This window comes from Neomonachus schauinslandi, chromosome 5 (genome assembly GCF_002201575.2).
Source record: "Neomonachus schauinslandi chromosome 5, ASM220157v2, whole genome shotgun sequence".
NCBI classification, from domain to species: Eukaryota; Metazoa; Chordata; class Mammalia; order Carnivora; family Phocidae; genus Neomonachus; species Neomonachus schauinslandi.
The window spans coordinates 48,253,797-48,277,504 of record NC_058407.1 but is presented as its reverse complement, the minus strand read 5'-3'; the positions used below and the strand labels follow the sequence as shown (position 1 = coordinate 48,277,504).

Below are 23,708 nucleotides of genomic sequence, written 5' to 3'. Positions count from 1 at the left end.
TGTTGAGAGTTGTGTTGTGGCCTAATATGTAATCTATTCTGGAGAATGTTCCATGTGCACTTGAAGAGAATGTGTATTCTACTGTTTTAGGATGGACTATTCTGAATATATCTGTTAGAGTCATCTGGCCCAATGTGCCATTGAAAGCCACTGTTACTTTGATTTTCTGTTAGGATGATCTCTCCACTGATGTTAAGTGGGGTGTTAAAGTACCCTACTATTATTGTATTAGTATCAAATATTTTATGCTTGTTATTAGCTGCTTTATGTATTTGGGTGCTCCCATAATGGGCACATACATATTTATAATTGTTACATCTTTTTGTTGGATTGTTCCCTTTATGATTATATAGTGTCTTTCTTTGTCTCATTACAGTCTTTGTTTTGGAGTCTATTTTTTTAAATTAACATATATTATTGGTTTCAGAGGTACACGTCTGTGATCCATCAGCCTTATATAATACCCAGTGCTCATTATATCACATGCCCTCCTTAATGTCTATCACCCAGTTACCTCATGCCTCCACTCCGCTCAACCCTGAGCAACCCTCGGTTTGTTTCCTATGATTAAGAGTCTCTTATGGTTTGTCTCCCTCTCTGGTTTCATCTTGTTTTATTTTTTCCCTCTCTTCCTCTATGATCCTCTGTTTTGTTTATTTTAGAGTCTATTTTGTCCAACATATGTATTGTTACCCTGGCTTTCTTTTCACTTCCATTTACATAATAAATGTTTTCTTATCCCTTCACTTTTAATCTGCATGTGTCTTTAGGTCTCAAATGATTCTCTTGTAGGCAGCATATAGACAGGTCTTGTTTTATCCATAGCAAGTCCACTTTTAAGAATTTATCCAGGGCGCCTGGGTGGCTCAGTTGGTTAAGCGACTGCCTTCGGCTCAGGTCATGATCCTGGAGTCCCTGGATCGAGTCCTGCATCGGGCTCCCTGCTCGGCGGGGAGCCTGCTTCTCCCTCTGACCCTCCCCCCTCTCATGTGCTCTCTCTCTCTCATTCTCTCTGTCTCAAATAAATAAATAAAATCTTTAAAAAAATAAATAAATAAATAAATAAAATAAAAAGAATTTATCCAGAAGATGGGGCGCCTGGGTGGCTCAGTCGTTAAGCGTCTGCCTTCGGCTCAGGTCATGATCCTGGGGTCCTGGGATCGAGCCCCGCATCGGGCTCCCTGCTCTGCGGGAAGCCTGCTTCTTCCTCTCCCACTCCCCCTGCTTGTGCTCCTGCTCCTGCTGTGTCTCTCTCTGTCAAATAAATAAATAAAATCTTAAAAAAAAAAAAAAAGAATTTATCCAGAAGATACCCCTTCAATAATACAAAAATATATTTGCATGGGTTATTAATCACAGCATTGTTCACTGTTGCAAATATTGGAAACAATGCAAATGTCTAAATATAAGAGAGTGGTTAGGGTGCCTGGGTGGCTCGGTTGGTTAAGCGACTGCCTTCGGCTCAGGTCATGATCCTGGAGTCCCAGGATCGAGTCCCGCATCGGGCTCCCTGCTCGGCAGGGGGTCTGCTTCTCCCTCTGACCCTCCCCCCTCTCATTCTCTCTCATGCAAATAAATAAATAAAATCTAAAAAAATAAAAAATAAAAAATAAAAAAAAATAAATATAAGAGAGTGGTTAAATAAGTTACATACATCTACACAGCTGTAGGAAGAAAAAACTACAAGAGGATTTCTATGAACTAAGATGGACTGTTTTCCAGGATACATTAAGTAGAAATAAGACAAGTGCAAAGGAGTACCTATTATGTGCCATCTTTTATAAAAGAAAGAGAAATAAAATATACATGTATCTACTCATTTCTGCCTCCCCCAAAAAAGATAACCTGAAACTAAAGATTACTTACTTATAGAAATAAGAGGGAGGGGCATGAGGTGGAAGGGATGATGGCAACAGGGTAAGAAACAGTTCTTTGAGTATAATTCTTTGTACAGTTCTGAATCTTAGAAACCATGATAATATTTCATCCACCAAAAATACAAATGAGTGATTCAAATCAAAGAGGATGAGAGAAGAACCCAAAATTCATACAAATAATAACAAATGAGTCTAACTCTATTACAAACTACACTACCCTGAAGGGGTTGGGGAAGAAAAGAGTAAACCTAAATAAGTTTGAAAACAGTATTTTGACTATGTGGTCTTAAGACTAAAGACAAAAGGAAATGTACACAACCATTGTATACTAGTTACTCACTTCCTCCACCCCCCAAAGGGGCATGAGTTAGTTATTCTGAAACTAGTTCATGTATCTTTTAGGACTGTGCAAACAAGTAAATAAACTTTGAATAATGAAAAGCAGACTTCTTACTGTCAGAGAAAGGAGTTACAAATAAGAAAAAGTATAACCGTAAGTAACTATTTTAATTTTTAGGGTTATCCTTGGAAAAATGACCCCAGGGTTGGAGCAGGGAAAGTATAAAATTAGCCTGAAACATCTTGTGGTGCAGGAAAAAGATGTGCTCAAAAAAATAATGGGCAATGTTGAAAGGACACAGAAATCAACTTGAAGAGACTCCCAATGGTCAAATCTGGGTCAATTTGAAGAACAAAATAAATGATAGTAAAGGATTAGAACATACAGAATAAAATAAATATCTATGTCTCTCTTTCTTTCTCTCTCTCTCTCTATGTATATATATATATATATATGAGAAAAAAAGAAAACCTCTCTTCTTTACAAAATTTTAATTAATAAATGTCAAAAAATGATGGAAATAAAAAAATTCATTTGGAAATTAGTGGGTTAACATAGGATAAGGTACAGGGTATTTACATAGTTTTAAAGTATCTCTTTATAAGATACTAATTAAATACAAAGGGAAAAATAGTCCCTTTATAGTACAGAAATCCATTAGACACTACCTTAACCAAGTGATCAAAATTAACATCACCAGAAATAAGCTACATCAACATCATAGACTCCAAATACAATGAATTGAGAAAATTACAATGTCACTTCTGTGGCATTTATATGTATAATATGAATTTAATCATTATTGATTTAATCATAATCTAGATCCTGGACATAAAATGGGCATTTATGGGATAATTGGCAAAAGTTGAATAATGTATGTAGATTAGTTAATAGTATAGTATTAATGTTAATTTCCTGATTTTGAAAATTGTACTGTATTTAAGTAAAATATTACTATTTAGGGAAGTTGAATAAAAGGTATATGGAAATTTTATACTATATTTTGTACCACTGTTGCAAATTATTAATCTGAAACTATTTCAAGATAAAAATTAAAAAAAATACTAAAGAAAAAAAAGCATTTTAAAATCCTGCCATCCTGCACATTGTTAGAGCTTGGAGTTGAGGCTGCTGGCTGGCTGATGAACTCACAAGTGAGGTGGTGTGCTACACGAGGGGCAAGACCACAAAGGTCTCTGGCCCAATGAGTGGACTTTGATAGTAATTCTTGCTACAAGTATAATTCAAATGTGTCAGCTTTAAGGAGAAGTCCTTTTTTAAATGGTATTTTCTTTTCTCCATATTTCTTAACTGCTTAGGCCTCACACGTTACTGGGCCTTTTCGATTTTCAAAGCAACTTGATGAATCCTGCTATAAGGTCCTAAAAAGGGAGCTCACTCAGTGGGTCTGATGTGGCGGATGCTGGCCAGGGAAGTTCTGCGCATGCGTGGCACCATTTGCCGAGAACACCCATGGATGGTCATGCCTGATCTCTACTTCTACAGAGATCCTGAAGAGATTGAAAAGGAAGAGCAGACCGCTGCTGAAAAGGCTGTGACCAAGGAGGAATTTCAGGGTGAATGGACGGCTCCAGCTCCTGAGTTCACTGCTACTCAGCCTGAAGTCGCAGACTGGTCGGAAGGCATGCAGGTGCCCTCGATGCCTACTCAGCAGTTCCCTACTGAAAACTGGAGCGCCCAGCCGGCCACTGAAGACTGGTCTGCAGCTCCCACTGCTCAGGCCACTGAATGGGTAGGAACAACCACTGAGTGGTCTTAAGCTGCTCTTCCACAAAGGCAAACAAAATGGAAATAGAAATGGAAAAGGTTGACGGAAAATAAAGTTTGTAAAAATAAATAAATAAAATAAAATCCTGCCATCTATGGTTATATAAAATTTTGTTTTTAAAGGAATAACCTGACACCCTTTCAAAGTAAAAGGATATTTTCACTCAAAATAAAAATGTTAAACATTTGCTTTATGAAAAGCTAAAAAATATACATGGAAAGATATACACATATATTTTAAAGATTTTCTTTTAAAATACATATATATTTTAAAGATATATTTTAAAGCTGGGCGGGGGGAGAGGGAGAAGCAAGCTCTCTGCTGAGCAGGGAGCCCGATCCGGGGCTCATCCCAGGACCCTGGGATCATGAGCTGAGCCGAAGGCAGACGCTTAACCAACTGAGCCACCCAGGTGACCCTGGAAAGATATTTTTTTATATAAATTCTCCCACAGATCAGTATGTTCCCTCTCTCTGACTCATTATTTTAATTTTCCAAGTATTACTCATATTTTCAGAGGATATGATCTAAGTAATGATATAATTTTTCTATGAATAAACTCCTAGTGATTGTACCCAATGGTCATTGATTGTCTTACAGTCTAATTTTATGTATATATTGTTCTAGGCAACAGATGTCAGGGAGTTCCTTTTCTGTCCAAGTTATCAGCTGTAATTTAGCAGTAAAGAAGTGTTGGCCCACATGTGACAAGTACTCATGTGCAATTATGAAGTTTTCTTCTCTATTTCAGAAAGGAAGGTGAAGAACTGGAGAACAGGATAAAGGCCTGGAATCCCTGCTGCTCCAAAAGGGTGAGGACAGTTTTGTCAACTATAAGACCCTTCACTACTCTGTGCTTTTTTCACATTCTTAGTCTCAGCTTATGCTGAAGCGTGCTTTAGTTTCTTAAAATATATTTATTTACAACAAGCAGCTAATTAGGATGAATGCTTTTTAAATTTCATTTTAATGAAATGTTTTGCTTTGGAGAACTCAAATAAAACCACAGCAAGTCCCCTGATTTTACCACCAGAGGGCATATGACATTAAGAAATACGGTCAACAAAGTCCACTTGCTTCTGAGATTCTCTGATTTAATGGTTTGCAATCTGTAGTTAGCCACGTCCAGAAATAAACTCATTCAGAAGACAAGTAACATATGTGCAGATGAGGACAAGAAGAGGTTAGGAGTGAAAAACTCACTTTTTTTTATAAGAATATAATCCTCAACCTTGTTCTCAAAAGTGCTCACCTACATTCATTTATTAATTACATTACTGATTTAGGTTAAACACTCCATTCAATATTGCAAAAGGCTGGCAGTAATGAATTGTGATGTTTCCTCTCCTGGTGATGTTTAAGAAAAATATTGGCTGGCTAATGCAATGGAATCTAGAAAATGAGGGATGAGCTAGTCCAGAATCAATGAGGCCAAAAGGTCTTTGAGTTCAATTTGCATATGGGTCAGTGAACATCTCTGTAAATCAGGTCCACCCCCTCACTGTGACCAGTAGGTGTACATCGTGGGTCACGGAGGGCATGCAGAGAGAGTGCATATGCACGAGCATCCGGCCAGCCCCATGAATCAAAATGAGTGCTCATTCTACTGATGTTGGGTTGATGAGATCTCCTTACAAATATATGGTATTTTGATCTTGAAGTTAGAAATTACTTGGAGTAAAAACAATTTAAATTTCCCTGTTCCTCCTACCATCATTCTCCCATTTCCCCCTTTCTTATTTCTATTTCCTTTCTCACCTAAGCCCCAACCCCCCCTTTTTTCTTTGATTGGCACGTACATGGAAAAAGTGATGAATTATTGATTTTAATGGTTTAAAACTTATTTCAATTCTGCTAATAGTTGTGCTGAAACAGTCTGAATGGGCAGGTGATCTTAGGCATGGACTTGAATCCAACTGGTCCCTGCATGAAATGGCACCTCACTCAGTCATTATACTGAGGTCACTTCCTCCACATTGCATAAAAATCTCTCATGCTCATTTCACAGATGAGCAATTTTGAGGGAAACTGTGCATGTTAGTTGGAATCAGTAGGATATTTCTATATCTAAAACAGTCCATGTTAGTTTGAGGATGGTCATGACTAATACTGCATTTGTACAGCTGAAATACCAGTGCACCACATTTTTCTCCCACGATGCTTCCAAATCTCTCTAAACAGGTAAAAGCAAACTAGAGAGCTAATTTTCTTGGCTAATTTAGCCAAAAACTGTGTATTTGTGATATATCAAGAAGGATGGTTGTGCATTATCTGGAATGTTTTATATTATTCTAACATGTTTGAGATAATTGCAATGTTTCTTTTTTATTTTTTCAGAATAGTCCCAGAAATAATTATATAAATGTTCTGCATTGCCTAAAATTTACTGGTCTATTTTTTGCTAATATAGCTCATTATTCATTCCTACTTTATCACCTTCAGCTTTTTAATCAGTCTTTTATTATAAGATTTAGTGTTCCTCTTTAGATGTGAGTGTTGAGCCCTAGCTCTGATAGACGAAAATCATCTTTTGAATCTGCCAATTCTGACTGTTCTTACTGCTGCGATACCTTTGAGAACCAAATTCTTCTTTAATGAAGTTGAGTGGGTTTTAAAAGCAAACCTGCCTTCATCACATTTTGCCCCCCCGCCCAGGCCCTGCTCAGTGTGAAGCCCATGGAAATTGATACTACCCTTTTGCTTTGAGCATCTGACTAACCTCTATGAGTCCATATTGGACATGACAGAGAGAAAGAGACCATACCATAAGCTTAACAGAGTTCACTTTCCCATCCCCAGTCACTCATTTGTGTGCTCATGAATTATACTGTTTTGGGGAATATCCAAAGCTAAGTTAGTTTATATGTAGCAACTGTTTGTAGTGCAGCCAGATTTTGCTGACATCCAAGAATAGAATGTTAGGGTATACTGGATAGAACCTCACCCTAAGGATCCAGGTTGAGATTGAGGTTACACCCTCACACCTGGGTAGGCTTCAATATGTCCCCCAGGTAGCAGGGGTGGAAACATCAAATACTACCTAGATATATGAAGAATATGCAGCTTTCTTTATTTTCTATCATAGATTTACTCTTCCTCATAAACATCCACCTAACTGGGTACCAGGGGATGGAAAACACTCTTTTAAACTTGCCAATAATAGGAATTATTGTCTCTTCTCTTTTAAATGGACTCTTCTATGATGATTTTCTTTTGGATAAATGTTAAATCTTTCCTCTCTTCCTTTGCTCTTTCCAAAGATAGGGAGAATGGGGCTGATATGATCACATGGCAGCAAGATCAAGGCATGACGGCGCTCTTGATCCCCAGTGAATGGTTTGGTCCCCTCCCAGCTGATGTGTCACTGGGTCCACACTGGCCACTGGAACATTATGCTGGCACATACTCTAGTCCTGACCATTTGCCTCTGATGTGTCTTCTCACACTGCAGCAATTTGTGCATCCTCAGGCCTCTGCGAATTCTCTGGTCTTCTAAGCGCCAACACATCCACTCATTGAAGCATAAGAGACCCCTAGAAGTCAAAGTTCTGTCTCATCCATATAGCCACTTGCCAAGGCCACAATTATTCCATCACTTCACATGTCTGAAAGGCTCTTTCCTCCAGAGTTTCAAGCAGTGATAGGGGAAAAATTGGACTCTTCTTTGAACTTTCTAAGCAGGATACATATACTAAAAAAACTGCGTCTCTGATTCTCCTTCCTTTCTTCCTCAGCAGTCCACAGCATGGAAGGAAAAATATCCCATTACCTGTAAGGAACTTATTTTTATATCCTCTTTGCATACCCTCTCTTTTTATATCCTTTCTGAGGTGGTATTTTGTCTTTTTTTCTAAAGTCATAGCAGTGGACAGGATGCAGAGAGAGAAGCTAGTTCACCCACCAAGAAAGATGCATCTGGAGAGATTCCAAAAATATTCTCTCTGTCACACCTAACTTGTATATAAGCTTCAGTTTCCTCAGCCAAAAAATGGAGAAAATAAACCTGGACCCACCCTCCAGGGATGAAGAGCTCTATCTCACTCTTGATATCCTTCTGGATAAAAACTCTAGGAAATGGAATGTTATAGATCTATATTTCATAGAGGGTTTGCCCTCTCAAGAAGTCTATGCTAGTACACAATTCTACCTGCCAGATTAGCCATAAGACAGCATGTCACACACACACACACACACACACACACACACACACACACACACACAGAACCATTTTCTACTCATACCCTCCCTCTCTTTGGAAATGTCCTTCAATCTGTGTTAGGCTCAAACAGAAGACACTGATTAAAATTTCAATATAGTTACAAGTCTAGTGAGTTGACTTTTCTTAAATGATTCAAAAACCTTAAAAACACAACTTACAAGAACCTTTAAGAGAATTGTTCACTCAATAAATATTTTGTGAGCATCTACTATGTGACAGGTATTGTGCTGGGTTCTTGGATGCATCAGCGGTCAAAACTGACCCAAAAACCCACAACAAAACAAAGGAGGCAGGAGGAAACTTCTGGAGATGATGTAGGAGTTTATGGCACTGATTGTGGCAATGGTTTCACAGGTGTATATTTACCTCCAAATACATCAAGTTGTATACATTAAATACAGTCATCCATCAATACAGCAGTTTAAAAAGCAGACTATGACCCTTGCTCTCATATTTGACAAGAAGGGAAAAGGATGAGAAAAAAGGAGGCAGATAAGCAATATACTTAAGGTATACATATATATATAAGTAAATAATATTGTACATTAGGAGCAGACAAGTAGATTAATAGAAAAAGTGGAACACAAATTATTACAATGATTAAAGTAGTTATTGTTTTACCCTCACTTAGCATATTAAAGATTATTGACTCACTTATTCATATTTCTCAATTAATTTATACCTTCCAGTGTTAAAGTAACCTTTAACCAACAGAGAAAGAAATATTATCTCAGAACACCAAATGCTGCAGTTTGCAGGTTATGATCAATTAATCCTTAATCAAGACCTGGGGCAGGGCGCCTGGGTGGCTCAGTTGTTAAGCGTCTGCCTTCGGCTCAGGACATGATCCCAGAGACCCTGAGATCAAATCCCGCATCAGGCTCCCTGCTCAGCAGGAAGCCTGCTTCTCCCTCACCCACTCCCCCTGTTTGTGTTCCCTCTCTCACTGTCTCTCTCTCTGTCAAATAAATAAAAATTAAAAAAAAAAAAAACAAAAGACCTGGGGCTTTGTTGAAATTTCCAGAGTGATTCAGACTTTATCCAGTGGCCATTTTTGCCTTCCCTGTCTGCCCCCTCTCCTCTTTCTAGCGTCACAGGGTACTTACAATGTCAGTGGGTCTTTTCAAGACCACATCTTTCTTTCTTTCTTTCTTTCTTTCTTCTTTCTGTCTTTCTTTCTCTTTCTTTCTTTCTTTCTTTCTTTCTTTTTCTTTTCTTTTTTTTTTTTTTACATCTTTTACACTGTTCCGGTTTCTGGCAATCTGTCATGTTTTTCTGAAATGATATGTTCTTAAAGGTTTACTTGGCCAGCAAAACACACTGTTGTCCTTTCATTATTATAAATACTTTTGGAATGATTTGTTAGCATTATGATCAACTTATGACCCCTTGTTAGCATCTCTTGATAATTAGTCCAATCATCCAAGAGGTTTTGTTTCCTAGAAGATGAGAGATTGTGTTTACTCTGATTAATATGGTGAATCTATCTTCTTTCAACCCTCAATTTCTACACTTGTATTCCTACACTGCTGGTCACAATCTTTCTTATTCTTGGTATACCTCTTACTTTTTCAGAACTCCTGGGATTACTCATAATTCTCTTTACCTTGCCCACATACAGGAAAAGTATATATTTATGTTTAATAAAGGACCATATATCCAATAAAAGAAACAGAACACTCACATATGTCAACACAACCATTCCCTTAAAATTAATAAAAATTAAGCATATCTATTATGTTCAATCTTCTTTCACATCACAATGTCTTTTGTGAACTTCATCTTTTCCCATTTTGATTATCATTATGGATTCATGGAATCAAGAACTCAACTTGTTTATAAATAATTTTTTATACTGAAATGGTTTTGAGCTGGATAGTGGAAATCCCTCAAAGCTGACTCTGTTGTCAGCATTACTCCAGGTATTTTTAAAGCCACTCTGCATTCAGACAAGAGTAAAAGGTCCCCCTAGTCTTCAAAGAGCTTGGGTTCCTTTTAGTGGAGAGTTAGAAAAGAATGAAGTCCCAGACATTACAGAGCACATTTGACATTTTATATCTCAACCTCTTTAGTGATAGAACATGTTAGGAGTATACATGTATATTTTTAGTTTAGCTTTGATTTCCTAAATTCATTTTATTTTCTTCTGAAGTATTTCTTTCTACAACATATTTAAATCCAGAATGAGAAAGAACCCTTCAGAAGGGGTTCAGATCAGTATTATCCCCCATTTCTACCCTCCAGCTGAAGCTAGAACTCAGATCCTTTTTCTGCAGCGTTTACTCTTATCTTTCAGCTTGGAAATTGGGGAAAGTTTCACACACACAAAAATAACATCTGAGCCAAGTCTTGAAGAACCAGAGAATTTACCAGCAGACTGGTGGTAGGGGATGGGGTGGGAATGAGATATAAAAGGTACTCCAGATAAAACTGAGCATATATAGGCACATCATGTGTGAAGATCCAGAGGCATGAAAGGGACTTGGAGTAGAATGATGGGAGGAGAAGGGAGTGAGAAGAAATGAAGGCAACACTGTATGTTTGGTGAGTGTATGAGAGATCTTAGTGTGCCACACTAAGCAGTTTCATTTTTATCCAATGGGTGATCGTAGTACAAAAGTAACTAGGTGGTTTTAAGAAATGTCCTGGAGAACTAGTCAAGGTAAACTTATAATAAATTCAAAAAAGTTATTTATGTATATTATCAACCTTCTTTTAGCGTGAAAAGAGTTCTTCTAGAAGGGGGTTAAAGAAGGAAAATTTTATGTATTAAACTTTTAACAAACCCCTGATATTTTTATAAGCTGAAGCTGATGAGTCAGTTCTAATGGAGATATCATCTCACTGTATGATGGTATTACTTATCCATCTCCTTCACCCAAAGAAGGGATCAGACATTGTGCCATTGTGGTAGTCAGAATTCTAAAATGACCCCCATGATCTATGCCCCTAGTGTTACATGCATGATTCCGTTACATCTTTGATTAGGTTACATTATATGGCAGGAGTGAAAGGATTTTGCAGATGTAATTAGATCCCAAATTAGTTGACAAATTCATCCAAAAGGAGATTATCCTGAGTGAACCTGACTTAATCAGTTGGAAGCTCTTTAAAAGGATTTTGGACTTCAAGGAGGTCACAAAGAGATTCTCTTCCTGGTTTTGAAGAAGCAAGCCACCATAATAAGTTCTACAACTACAAGGAAATGAATTCTTCCAACAATTATGTGAGCTGGAAAGAGGAATTTGAATCTCAGATGAGACCCCTGACCTGGCCAATACCTTGACTACAGGTATTGTGATACCCTAAGCAAAGACCCAGCTAAGCCAAGTCTGGACACCTGACCCATGGAAACTGAGATAATAAGTATATATTATTTTAAGTTCCAAAATCTCTGGTAATTTGTTATGAAGCAATAGAAAACTAATATACCTATAGAATGGTAAGGAAAATCACAACAGAATTAATACTTACCTATTAAAATAGGCAACGTGGTTATGGTTAAAGGCTACATGGGTTCATATCCCAACACTACCACCTACTTGCTATGCAATTTGGGCATCTTTCTTCATGCTTCCATGCCTTGATGTCCTCATTATGAAAGAAGGATAAAGGTAGGGCTTAACCTCATAGGATCATTCTGAGGATTAAAGGACTTAATTTATGCCAAGTCCCTATAAGGGTACCTGCCATGCAGTAAGCACACTATAAAACATTAGCTATCTTCATATGATGTTTTTCTACTAATTATCAATGGATCTAGATATATCAAAGGCTTTCTTCATATACTCCCCTTAACAAATAAGAGTATCATCCTATTATAAATGTTCAAGGCATCTGATAAAAGGATCAAATTTATCACTGTGTTGTGTTTCCATAGTCAATTTCAATCAGAAAAAAAAATAAATAAAGGATAAAGTAATATAAGAAAACATGGTCTCAATCTTAAACTACAAAAATAGCTGGGGGAGGCCTTACCATATCTGGAACTCTTTGTGCTCCCTTAAGATTTGGGGATCAGTCACAGTTCCAAAGTAATCACTAAAACACGTGGGCAGCCGTTAAATTCTTGTGTTATAATTGCTGTGTGTTATTTCCAAGGAATTGTACAATGCAAATATTCCATATCTATACAAGAAAATTGAAGGAAATTACTTTGGGGAAAGCTATTTAGCTATGGTAGGTAGAAAGGTAGGTAGGTTAGTAGGTTGGTAGGTAGATGGATAGATGGCTGGATGGAAGGAAGGAAGGAAGGAAATAGATGACCTGGAATCCTAATCATGAGAAGATACATGAATTCCCTGGGTCGAATGCATTGAATTTTAAAGAAAATATCAAAAATGTAAGCAGATTAACACAACTGAAATTAATTTCTTGCTCACAAAATGGTTTAAAGTGAGATTGGTAGGGAAATTCCTCTCCATAAAATCATTCAGTAACCAAGACTCTTTCCACCTTGTAGGATCCTCCCTACCCTATGGTTTCATTGTCATTTGCTTCCACCTGACAGAAGGACAGAGGGCACGAGGGAGCCCATGTGAGAAGTTGTAATGGACCAGACTGAAAGTAGCATGAATTTTCCCTTTGCTCTCATTCTATTAAGGACAACTCAGTCACATGGCCATACCTAACTGCAAAGGAGAAAGGAAAATACAGTGTGGTCTTATGCCAGGAGGAAGTGGATTTCAGTGTACAGGAAGCAGTCTCTGCCATAAGTACACATGCAATTTGGATGTGCAGCTAGTACATGATTGAAAATTTACAGGAGAAAATATAACTCTTGAGTCAAAATAATCTAGTTTCCAGGGGCGCTTGGGTGGCTCAGTCAGTTAAGTGTCAGACTCGATTTTGGCTCAGGTCATGAACTCAGGGTCCTGAGATCGAGTCCCTTGTCAGGCTCCATGCTCAGCGGGGTGTCTGCTTAGGATTCTCACTCTCCCTCTGACCCACCCTTCACCCTTGCATGCCTTCTTGCTCTCTTAAAAAAAAAAAAAAAATCTAGTTTCCAAACTTAGCCCCTTGACAGTTGTCTGATCTTAGGCAAAATATCTCCCTTCTCTGTGCCTTAATCTTATCAGTTCTTCATCTTTTAAATGAGGATTTGAAAATCCTACAGCTTAAGATTCTTAGGAGATTGAAATGAGATAATATGTTTAAACTCATTAAAATAATGATTGGCATTTATTGTTATCAATAGTTATAAATATTTCATTCTAACTGTATTGTTGGTTTGGGAAGACAAAGAAGCAAGATGTCCTATTATTTGAGCTAAGAAATCAAATGTACAGAATCAGAATATATTATTCCAACCGAATTATTGGATTGAGAAGGTTTTAAAAGGTAGAATCTTCACACAATAGAAGTTCATTTCTTGCTCTTGTAAAAGTTCCTGGGCAAGTGTTCACATTAGCAAGCATCTTCCATGCAGTCATTCAGAGATCCAGTCTTTGTCCGTCCGGGGCTTGCCCAATCCCTAGGGTTTTATCATCATTCTATCCAATGTGTAGAGATACACTATGGAAGCAATATGTGATGTGGTTTGAACTAAGAATTAAGTGTTTCAACATTAGAATAATTGAAGCTCACAGAGAGAAAAATTACTCTAATTTAAAAATAAAATGAAAGCAACCTTAAAATATTATGGAATTGAAAATGTTGGTAGTGTAGCTCTAGAGCTGAGATACATAATAATCTGGTTATCACATATTTAGATTCAGGTTGTTTGAAATATTTTTAGGTTTAACTTCTGCCACATATAAATGTGTACCACCATACCTAAGGAACTCCATGAACACTCAGGTCCAAAACTGGACCTGAGCTATGCACTGCTTATCATCTGAAGCAAGTAACACTATCATTGATAAGCTGAATTCTGTATAATTGAAAGGATTAATTTACAGAGTGGTTCTGAAGTCTGGATTACTGTGAGGATGCTGTCTAACCAATGCAGTTACCAAAAGCAGAGAACAGCCCTTGTTCAGCATTTCTCAAAGTTGAGTTATACACAGACTTCTTTTATAGAAAATTAATTTTCACTAAGCCCCAAGAATATATCCATGGTCTTCTGGTCTTCAGATTCCAATCTGAAGAATATAACCTTAATCAAAATAACTAAGAGCAAAATATGGCCCTGCATGCCTCATCTTCTTGGTTTCTCTATCATATTCCAACTTATCTGATTTCAAATCCTACTTCCTGTACCCTCTTGGCACACTCACACACTTTTTGTGCTGTCCTCTCCAATAAGCTTCTCGGAACACACCCCCCTCCATCTGATTGCCTTGGTTCTACCCAAGTTTACCTCTTAGGCCTTGTTATAGTTTGATGAACTCTTGCTGACCTGATAAACCTATCGGAACCAGTGCCCTCCATCCCATGTGCTTCATTTCACAATATGGTAGTCAATGTTCTCACTTCTGTAGGTTTCCCTGCTTCTGAGTGCTTACCTTGGCTGGACCACATATTAGGGAAAAGGTAGGAAGGACACTCGGGGTACCATCCATGTGCCAAGCCTCATGGCATCATTTCATTTATTACCCTGGTGTCCTTGGGAAATTACTGGAGCATTTCAGCTTCCTTTCCACCTCTGCAAAGTGGGGATGGTAACAGTTTCCTAGGCTCAGATAATAGCTACTGTTTATTTAGGTTCTTACTATGTGCCTGGTTCTCTGTCAAGTGTTAAATGTATTATCTCATTTAATCCTTATACCATCCCTGGGAGGTAGGTTCTTAGTATCATGCCCACATTTTTAGATGAAGAAATTGAGGCAAAGGAAGGTTAAGCAGCTCAATCAGTTTGGGAATAGCCTTTGGAGCCTTAGAGTTTCCAGGTGATAGCAACCCAGTTCATTTACTTGCTTCCTGAAGTACAGTAACAACAGAAACTGTTATGACTAGAAGCACATTTACAATAAATACATAGTCTCACTGTGTGCTCACTTGAGCAGCACTTCTGTGGTGGTTCTTTGCCACACCAGCCCATTTCACCAAAAGTCAAGCAACACAAACTTAAATTTGACCTAGTTTAATCAAAATGTGGGTTGTGGTTCAATTATTTGACAATTGGTTACTAAGAATTTAAAGTGTCTAACCACCACTATAAATGTAGTCTTTCTCTTGTGGTCTCTCTCAGAAACTAAGGTTGTCATTTCTCACTGCTGCATATACCCTGTAACTCCTCCCCAGTAACCTGAAAATGCAGAGGGAGCTGCTTCACCACAGACCCCATATTTCAAGGTGTGGAATTAAAGAGGCATCATGGGATAGATCTTGAGATGACATTCCCCCTAGTCAACAAGTCCCAAATGTCAGCCCTTATATTTTTTGTCTGCAGTGGACTGGTAGCATTAGAACCTTGATTTTCTTCAGTAATGGTCTCTATTATTTACTTCCCACTTAAGGAGCAGACAGACTCAAGTGGAGAGGGGAAAACAGACTGAACTCAGGACTGCTGGTGTCAAAAGGATGGTCAGACCACAGCAAGCTGATACTCACTGGCTGTGATTCCCTCCACTACCAGTACCATGGGCTGAAGTGAGAGGATCAGAGGTGGCTCAACTTTGTGGGAGTCAAGACTCATCTCTGCCCTGCTGGCCACACCCCTGCTCAGTCTATAAGGCAGGAGAGGAGATGTTTTGATTAATAGACAAGGATTATACACCAGATTCCAATGCAAGAGTGAGCTGTTGCTTTCCTGTTTCCTGTTTGGGTCACAGGCCTCCTTCAGCTACTCTGGAATGTTAGAACTAACAATCTGTTTTGAGTTTGGAAAGGTCTGATGTTCCTTTATGTGGGGGTGTTCACTTATCAGAAGAAGAAGGAAAAAAAAAAAAGCCAGCCTCCTGCTGTCAGCAGTGTAGTGTGGAAATGTAGCACATCCTACTCTGACATTTCTTTTCTGCCTCCTGAGCCCCAGTCGCTAGATTGTGGTTTCCAGGTTGTTTTGCTTTTTATTTCTTTCTAATTGGCTTTACTCTTCATGCCAAATGTCTTAAGTCACATTAATTAAAGACGTAATTTTTTTTTTTTTAAGATTTTTTATTTATTTATTTGACAGAGAGAGACACAGCGAGAGAGGGAACACAAGCAGGGGGAGTGGGAGAGGGAGAAGCAGACTCCCCGCTGAGCAGGGAGCCCGATGCGGGGCTCAATCCCAGGACCCTGGGATTGTGACCCGAGCCGAAGGCAGACGCCCAACGACTGAGCCACCCAGGCGCCCCCGTAATATTTTTGAAGTAACAGGGAAAGCGGGTATCAGCCTCCTACCAGGATGGACAGATGGATTTACAAATGCTTTGCCTTGTGTGAGGCCCTTTTGCTGATCCTCCTGGAGTGGTGGATTTTGATAGCATTGCCCCATACCTCCATGGCTTCCATTTCCTAATCTCCAAGGGTTGAAACCACTGCCACCTACTTATCTCTCGGGGAAAGCTTGAGACTTATCCAGATTTCCCCAACTTCTCTTTTCCGACCCTTGCAACAGTGACTATCCTGGGAGTACCTGATATACGAGGCTTTGAGCTTCAACTCTGGTCATGTCCCCCTGGCAATTACCTCTACCTGGGACCCTAAGTAGTTTGCATGACCACTAAAGGTGTGAGAGCAATTATATCTTTGGAAACGTTAGATGTTGAAGGTCAATGCTTGTTTTAAACACAAACAAACACACACACACATACATTTTTCTGTGTCTATGTCAGTCTTCTCAATCAAATAACACTGCTTAACTCATTTAGCAAGTATTTATCACCTGCCTTCTTTGGATGCATCACCACCATAAGAGAACAAAAAGAATGCAAAGCAACAATGGCCAAGGCACTTGACATATCTTAATGATACCCTACTCATTACTACTTGTATTTCCATTTTACAAAGGAGGAAACTGAGGCCAGGAGAGGTAAAGATCTTTGCCCAAGGTCACATAGGACTATCTGGCTCCAGAGTCCACACCGTAACCACTATGCTAGGTTGTCTCCAGAATCTCCCAAAGTAGCATACTCCTGATTCTAGAGCCAGGCGTCAGTCTTGAATCCTTGCCTTTGGTTCAACCCTGGTGAACTATATAGAATGACCCAAAAGGAAACATACTTTGCTTCTAGCTCTCCCTGAAAGCCCTGATCCAAAAAACTAACAAGCCACAAGCCTCTTGCTTCTTCCTTTCAGTGTCGTACTCTCAGGCTCTGGTGTCGGGGAGCCCTGTTCTGTCTTAGCCCTGGCACCAGCCAGCACCAGCCCTAGATCTGGCCCAAACCAGCTCCCCAAACGATCTCTTCACCCCTTCTATTTATCTATTACTTACAACCCTCAGGCCTCTGAACAACATGCACCACACCACCCTTTCCTAGCCTGGGGACAAAAATGGGGCAGAGCAAGAGAAGGCAATGGAAGGCATGAGCCTCGTCTTCCTAGACTGCTATCAATAATGGTTTCCACCGCACAGAGGATTTTCATTCCAATGTCTCCACTGTAAGTCTTCAATGGTTCTTTCTTCACCTATCCTGGAGGAGGTTGGAATTAGGGAGAATGAAAGAACAATAGTGATCCTTTGAGAACAGCTGAGGTTTTAAAACACTTAGGAGTATCTACATTCTTAAAAGAAAAATTAGTACAAGAAAAACAATCTATAATAAGTGAGAAAGATTTTAAATTTCTGAGATAGAAGAGTTCCAGGTGGTTTACAAAGCAGGGTTGATCACAGGAGTGGGTTGCTATGGTGTAGAAATGGGAGCCATCAGGAACCACAGGGCTGGGTGACTTATCCTCATGCATAATGAAACGTCCAGGTCAATGAACAGAGCTGGGATGGAAGGTCTTTCATGAGACAAACATCAAGGTTCTCTGCATTCAGAGGAGTCACCTTGAGTTCAGTACATGACAACCATTGGACAGGCAGAGGAAAGGTGTATATGTGTCCATCTCAACAGGAAAGATTATTGGGGGGTGGAAGAGGCTATGCTAAACCAAGGAAATGCCGTCTCCACATCTCCCTAAAATAAAGGGAAAGGAAGGAATGAGAAGAACACGTGCAACTAGCTTCCTCCAGAAAGCATTTCAAGGTAAGTCTTGTCAAAGCCATGTATCTAACCTGAGCCCATGGTTTGAGGAGGTGGAAAGTCTAGATTCTCCCAGCTGGTTTAATTCTACAAACCCCATCAAACTCAACAAGCATATATTTATACATCACTAACAATATCTATTATCACTTCATGTGCATAATATAATTCCAGCCTGTGGGTAGTTTAATTAGGGAAAGACAACTACTGGCACATAGCACAGAGTAAAAGACTTTGCCACCAAGTATAGAAGGAAAACAGCACGCATTAATAAAAACAATAAAACCTTTGCTCTTTCTGTGGTAGAACTCATTTGGGTTAGAGCTCCCTGAGGCATAGGGAAGAAACATGCAGTGGCAAAAGAGGGAGGTGAAATGGCATGGGACAGAGAAGTGAAAACAAAATGGGAAGGTGCTATCAAAGGAGAAAACAACAGAACTGGAATAACCAAGCATTGCTCATGATAGCTCAACCGCACCACAGCACAGACATGTTAAGCATTTGCCTAGCAGTTATTGGAAAGCCCATGGACAGCCAAACATAAAATGGTGGTCCTATTTCATTGGATTAGTTGGTAACACATATTTTTAGCACTTAGACAAACATTTCTGTGCAATTTAGGTCTGAGAACCAGGGTTCAAGTTTTGGAATTTTAGGGAAACAACTTCCCCCCCCAATGTGTTGGTGGAGGTGGCAGCTGCCAAGGGAAGCACCACAGAGTCAGGGCTATCCTGCCTTCCTTGGGCAACAGTGCACAAAATAAGCAATGTTCCTAACCTCAGGAATTCTCAAAGTCTTTAAGAGATGAATGTGCAATAGGACACTCCAAGAGGGAGGTACAGTAGGTGACATGTCACAAATATATTTAACCGTTGAACTCCTTTATTTTTCATGCCAATCTATTAACATATATAATAGTGTTCTGTTGAAACCGGTTTGAAAAACAATAAGCTCATGATGATTCATTTTATGTATTGACTTGGCTGGCCACAGTGCCCAAATATTTAGTCAAACATTACTCTGGATGCTTTTATGAGGATGTGTGGAAGAGACTTGCATTTAAATCAGTAGACTTTGAGTAAAACAGACTGCCCTCCTAGTGAAGGTGGGCCTCATCCAATCAGTTGAAGACCTGGATAGAACAAAAGGCTGACCTCCCCTGGGCAGGAAGGAATTCTGCCAGTAGACTACCCTTTAGACTTCACCGCAGTACTGGCTCTTTCTGGCTTGCCAGCAGGCTGCCTTTACATCCGAACTGCAATCTTTCCCTGAGTCTCCAGTTTGCCAACCTTGCCCCCCAGATTTTCAACTCACAAAGCCTCCACAGTCACATGATCCAATTTCTTAAAATGAGTCTATATCTAATTTCTGTATCTATACTTCCTATTGGTTCGGTTTCTCTGGAGAACCCTGACTCAGATACTAAATTACTGTAAATTTGGAAAATAGAATGGAGTCTATTCCCAAGTAGTCAGATTAACGGTTATTCATGGCACAAAGAGCAAGAGGAACATACATATTTCTAGTGCACCATACAAACAGATTTTGAGATAAAGGGCATCTAAAAACCCAGGCACTAAGACCAAATATGAAACATGTCAGAACAAAGTGAATCTTAAAAGGAAAAGCACCGATATAAGAACTAAGGGATCAAAACATCAAATGAAAAAAATCCTGGACTCTTACTCTTATCTAAGGCAAGCCAGACAGACCTAAAGCTTTTAGCTGACATGCAGGCAGAGGCTTCAACTCTGGCATATGTGTTCATGCTCCAAAAGCAAATCCACAGAAGGAGGGAAGTGGAGTCACAGGCTTCTGCATGATAAAGGCACAGCCAGAGAAAAATTGAAGAAAAGCCAAAGCATAGAATCGGTGAGGTTTGGGCGGGAAAGGCCCAAGACAAGGTACCAGGGTCCTTACTGATCTCACCCAGCGTGAGGCAAGGAGCCAGAAGCAAGTCATCCCACCCTTCTGGGCAAAGGCTTCACATTCTTCTCACACATGCTACTTTGAAGGCTCTAGAGTTATTAGAGCTTCTATTAACAAATTCTAAGCATCCACACCACAATTCACCTTAACTGTGCTTATGGTCCACCTATTACCTGACACACTATATTTATTTGATGTCAATACTATGTGGTCTCCTAAACAGAATTTGATGTTTATAATAAAAACACAAGGACATATATTTAAAAAGAGTGAAAGACAAAAGTCAACAAATAAAGAAGAAAGGGAAGATTATATTCTGTTTTAAGAGAAAAGCCATAGAAAGAATAGCTAGATTTTAAATTCAATTCAATAAGCATTTACTATAGACTTCTCTCCAAGTCTAATTTCTTCACCAGCATCACACAGAAGTTAGGAAGGCTGCTATTTATCTGCTCTGACCTTGGGCCCAGTTACTTAACTCTGTGACTCTATTTCTCTATCTATAAAATGGAGGTAACAGGGGGAAAAATAAAACTTTCCCAGAAATTAGCAAAACTTCAAACTACTGCCTATTTCTCCCATTCCTAACCTAGGGAAAGTTCCTGAAAGAAAAGTCTGAGAGAGGGCCAACATTTATTGTGCACCTACTATATGTTAGCACCTCACAAACGAGCTCATTTAATCACCAAAGCTTGTGAGAAAACTTTTTTTTAAAAGGATTTATTTATTTTTGAGAGAAATCACAAGTGGGAGGGGCAGAGGAAGGAGAGCAAATCTCAAGCAGACTCCCTGCTGAGCACGGAGATGCGGGGCTCAATCTCACAACCCTGAGATCAGGACCTGAGCTGAAACCAAGAGTTGGTTGCTCAATGGACTGTGCCACCCAGGGGCCCTAGAAAACATTTTTATCAATTACAGATGAAATGAAGTCTTAGAGATCCTAGAACTTAGATCAGAAGCTGCAAGTGACCTAAAATCTACTCTCTTGTGAAGCGTAGCATGGAGTGATGCTCCATAGAGCAGAATCTCCAGGTCAACCTGCCTTAAAATCACTCAAAATGCTTGTTCCTAGATTCTCACTGAGATCTACTTAATTTCATTCTCTTGATAGTAGCAGAATTTCAATTTCTTGATGATAGTGGTTTTAATAGGCCACCCATTGCCATGATTCTTCTGCACACTCAAGAGCCATTGGTTTATTGGTCAGGAGCATGGACTCTGAAATTAGGCCTGGCCCTGGTTTTGATATGTGACCTTGGGCATATTACTTAACCTTTCTGAGATTTTTTTACCTTGTCCCAAACATGGAAATAATAGAAGCTCATAAGGTTACTGCAATGAGGGGCACCCGGGTGGCTGTTAGTTAAGCAACTGCCTTCAGCTCAGGTTGTGATCCTGGGGTTCTGGGATCAAGCCCCATGTCAGGCTCCCTGCTCAGCGGGGAGTCTGCTTCTCCCTCTCTCTCTGCCCACCACCCCCTTCATGCTCGTTCTCTCTCTCTCTCTCTCTCCACCCCCCCAAATAAATAAATACTGCAATGATTAAATAAATGCTTAGTGCCAAGTTCAAGGTTTGGAACATGGTAATTATTATTTCCTCCACATAACATTAACTTGATTTCCTTTCTGCTTCCTCATTCAACTTCGGGATTCACTAGCTTTGTTTTCTTCCCCATCATTTAACTGAAAGAAGCCAAGTGAACATTACCAGTGGCCTCTTGCTAAATGCAGTGACCTCTTTTCCAATCTCACGCAGCTTTGAATCCATTTTGTCCATCACTACTCATTAAAACTCTACTGTGCATCGGTTCTGGTCCAGACATTGGGCCAGGTAGAAGGTATACAATGATGAATACAGCAGGTGCAATATCTACCCTCATAGACCTTTAAGCCTATGCTAGTAACACTGATTTCAGTAAGTAATCATCTGGTGCTATGAAAGAACAGCTTGTCCTGAAAGAAAATGACAGAAAGGACATTTTGTCAAAGAGGGTCAGGGAAGGTCTGAAACCTGAGAAGGAGCCAGGTATGAAAATAATAGTTCTCAGGGCGCCTGGGTGGCTCAGTCAGTTAAGCATCCAACTCTTGATTTCGGCTCAGGTCATGATCTCAGCATCCTGAGATGGAGCCCCATGTTCAGCCCCGCACTAGGCGTGGAGCCTGCTTAAGATTCTCTTTCTCCCTCTCCCTCTGCCCCTCCCTCCTGCATGCTCTCTCTCTAAAAACAAATAAATAAATAAATAAAAGTTCTCACAGAAGGAACAGCAGCATGTGGGAAGACGCTGAGGTAGAAAATGAGCTTGTTGCAGTGGAGGAAGTAAGAGAACATCCATGTGGCTGGACAAGAGGAAGGGCGATAGGAAATAAACTGAGAGAACAGGCATGGGCTCAGCCATGCAGAGCCCTGTAAACCATCATGAAGGTTTGGAATGAATCCCTAGGGCAACCTGGGGCCACTGGAAGACTGTGAGCCAGAGGATAATATAATCACTGTGGCTGTGAAGTGGATGGATTAGACAGGGGACAGAAGAGAAGATGAAAGTACAGTTGGTTTGGATAGTTTGGATTTGGGTGCTGAAAGTGGAGGTGGACCCACAAATGGTAGAATTTAAGATAAATTTTCAGTGGAAAATTGAGAAAATCTGGAGATGAACGGAAGGTGGAAAACAAAAAAAGAAGAGGTGTCATGAACTATTCTGAAGCTCAAAGTTGAGCAACTAGCAGAATAGTAGAGCCATTTACCAAGAAGAGGCATGAAATGTCCCCCTGGGGGAAGTGCCAAGATCTGTACATTTGTAGAAATCTCCCTCGTGATTCTGATGGCTAGCCCTTGTTGAGAAGAGGCAACCTAGAGAGGCTGTATAAAGAATAGTAGTCAAGTTTAATGGCTAACCATCATATCTTTCTTTGGAGGTGGTTTGCCTTGTTCAAGTCTTGTCACTTCCCTGCTATATTACTGGGCAAGTTGGTTTCTTCATCTATAAAATGAAAATAATAATAGAACCTGCCTCATAGGTGCCATAAAATGGTCATCTTATAAAACATTTGGAACACTTTCAAGCTACCATTTTTAGATCAGCAAAACCCAGTGTTTTCACATCTCTAAGGTCTTGCCCTGCCCTTTGCTTGATGGATTCATCTCTTTTTCCATGTGATGATTTCCTATATTCTTCATGTATAGCTTTCCTTGACTACTCCTCCTACCACCACTGACCCCAGCCAATCATCCAGGCCATTTCTCCTGCTTGCATGATCGCAAAACTTAACACATCATATTAGAGTTATACTTATTTGTTTTCTGAAAAAGACTTAGGACTCCTGGAAGTAGCTGGCCTTATCTTATACAAATTTATACCCACAGAAATTAGTCTGATGTCATGGCTCGAAGCCCAGAATAAGTTTGTTGGATTTAAATGAATTTAGCTAAATTAAAAGCAGGATACTCTTACGGAATGCATCTCACAAACTAAGTCTCTTGTTTAATTATATGGTACCATATGGAT

General features: G+C 39.5%; 1 protein-coding gene and 1 pseudogene across 1 annotated transcript in view; both read left to right on the top strand.

Moving 5' to 3' along the window:
• The window catches only part of LOC110570507 (40S ribosomal protein SA-like), an 88,456-nt gene extending 84,410 nt beyond the window's left edge, over positions 1–4,046 (top strand). Inside the window, exon 2 of the mRNA XM_044914878.1 lies at positions 3,597–4,046. Coding sequence (XP_044770813.1) covers positions 3,597–3,997 — 401 coding nt within the window. The 3' untranslated portion in view covers positions 3,998–4,046. The remainder of the gene's footprint in view (positions 1–3,596) is intronic.
• LOC123324996 lies at positions 3,316–3,456 on the top strand (annotated as a pseudogene).
• Positions 4,047–23,708: the final 19,662 nt, after the last annotated feature.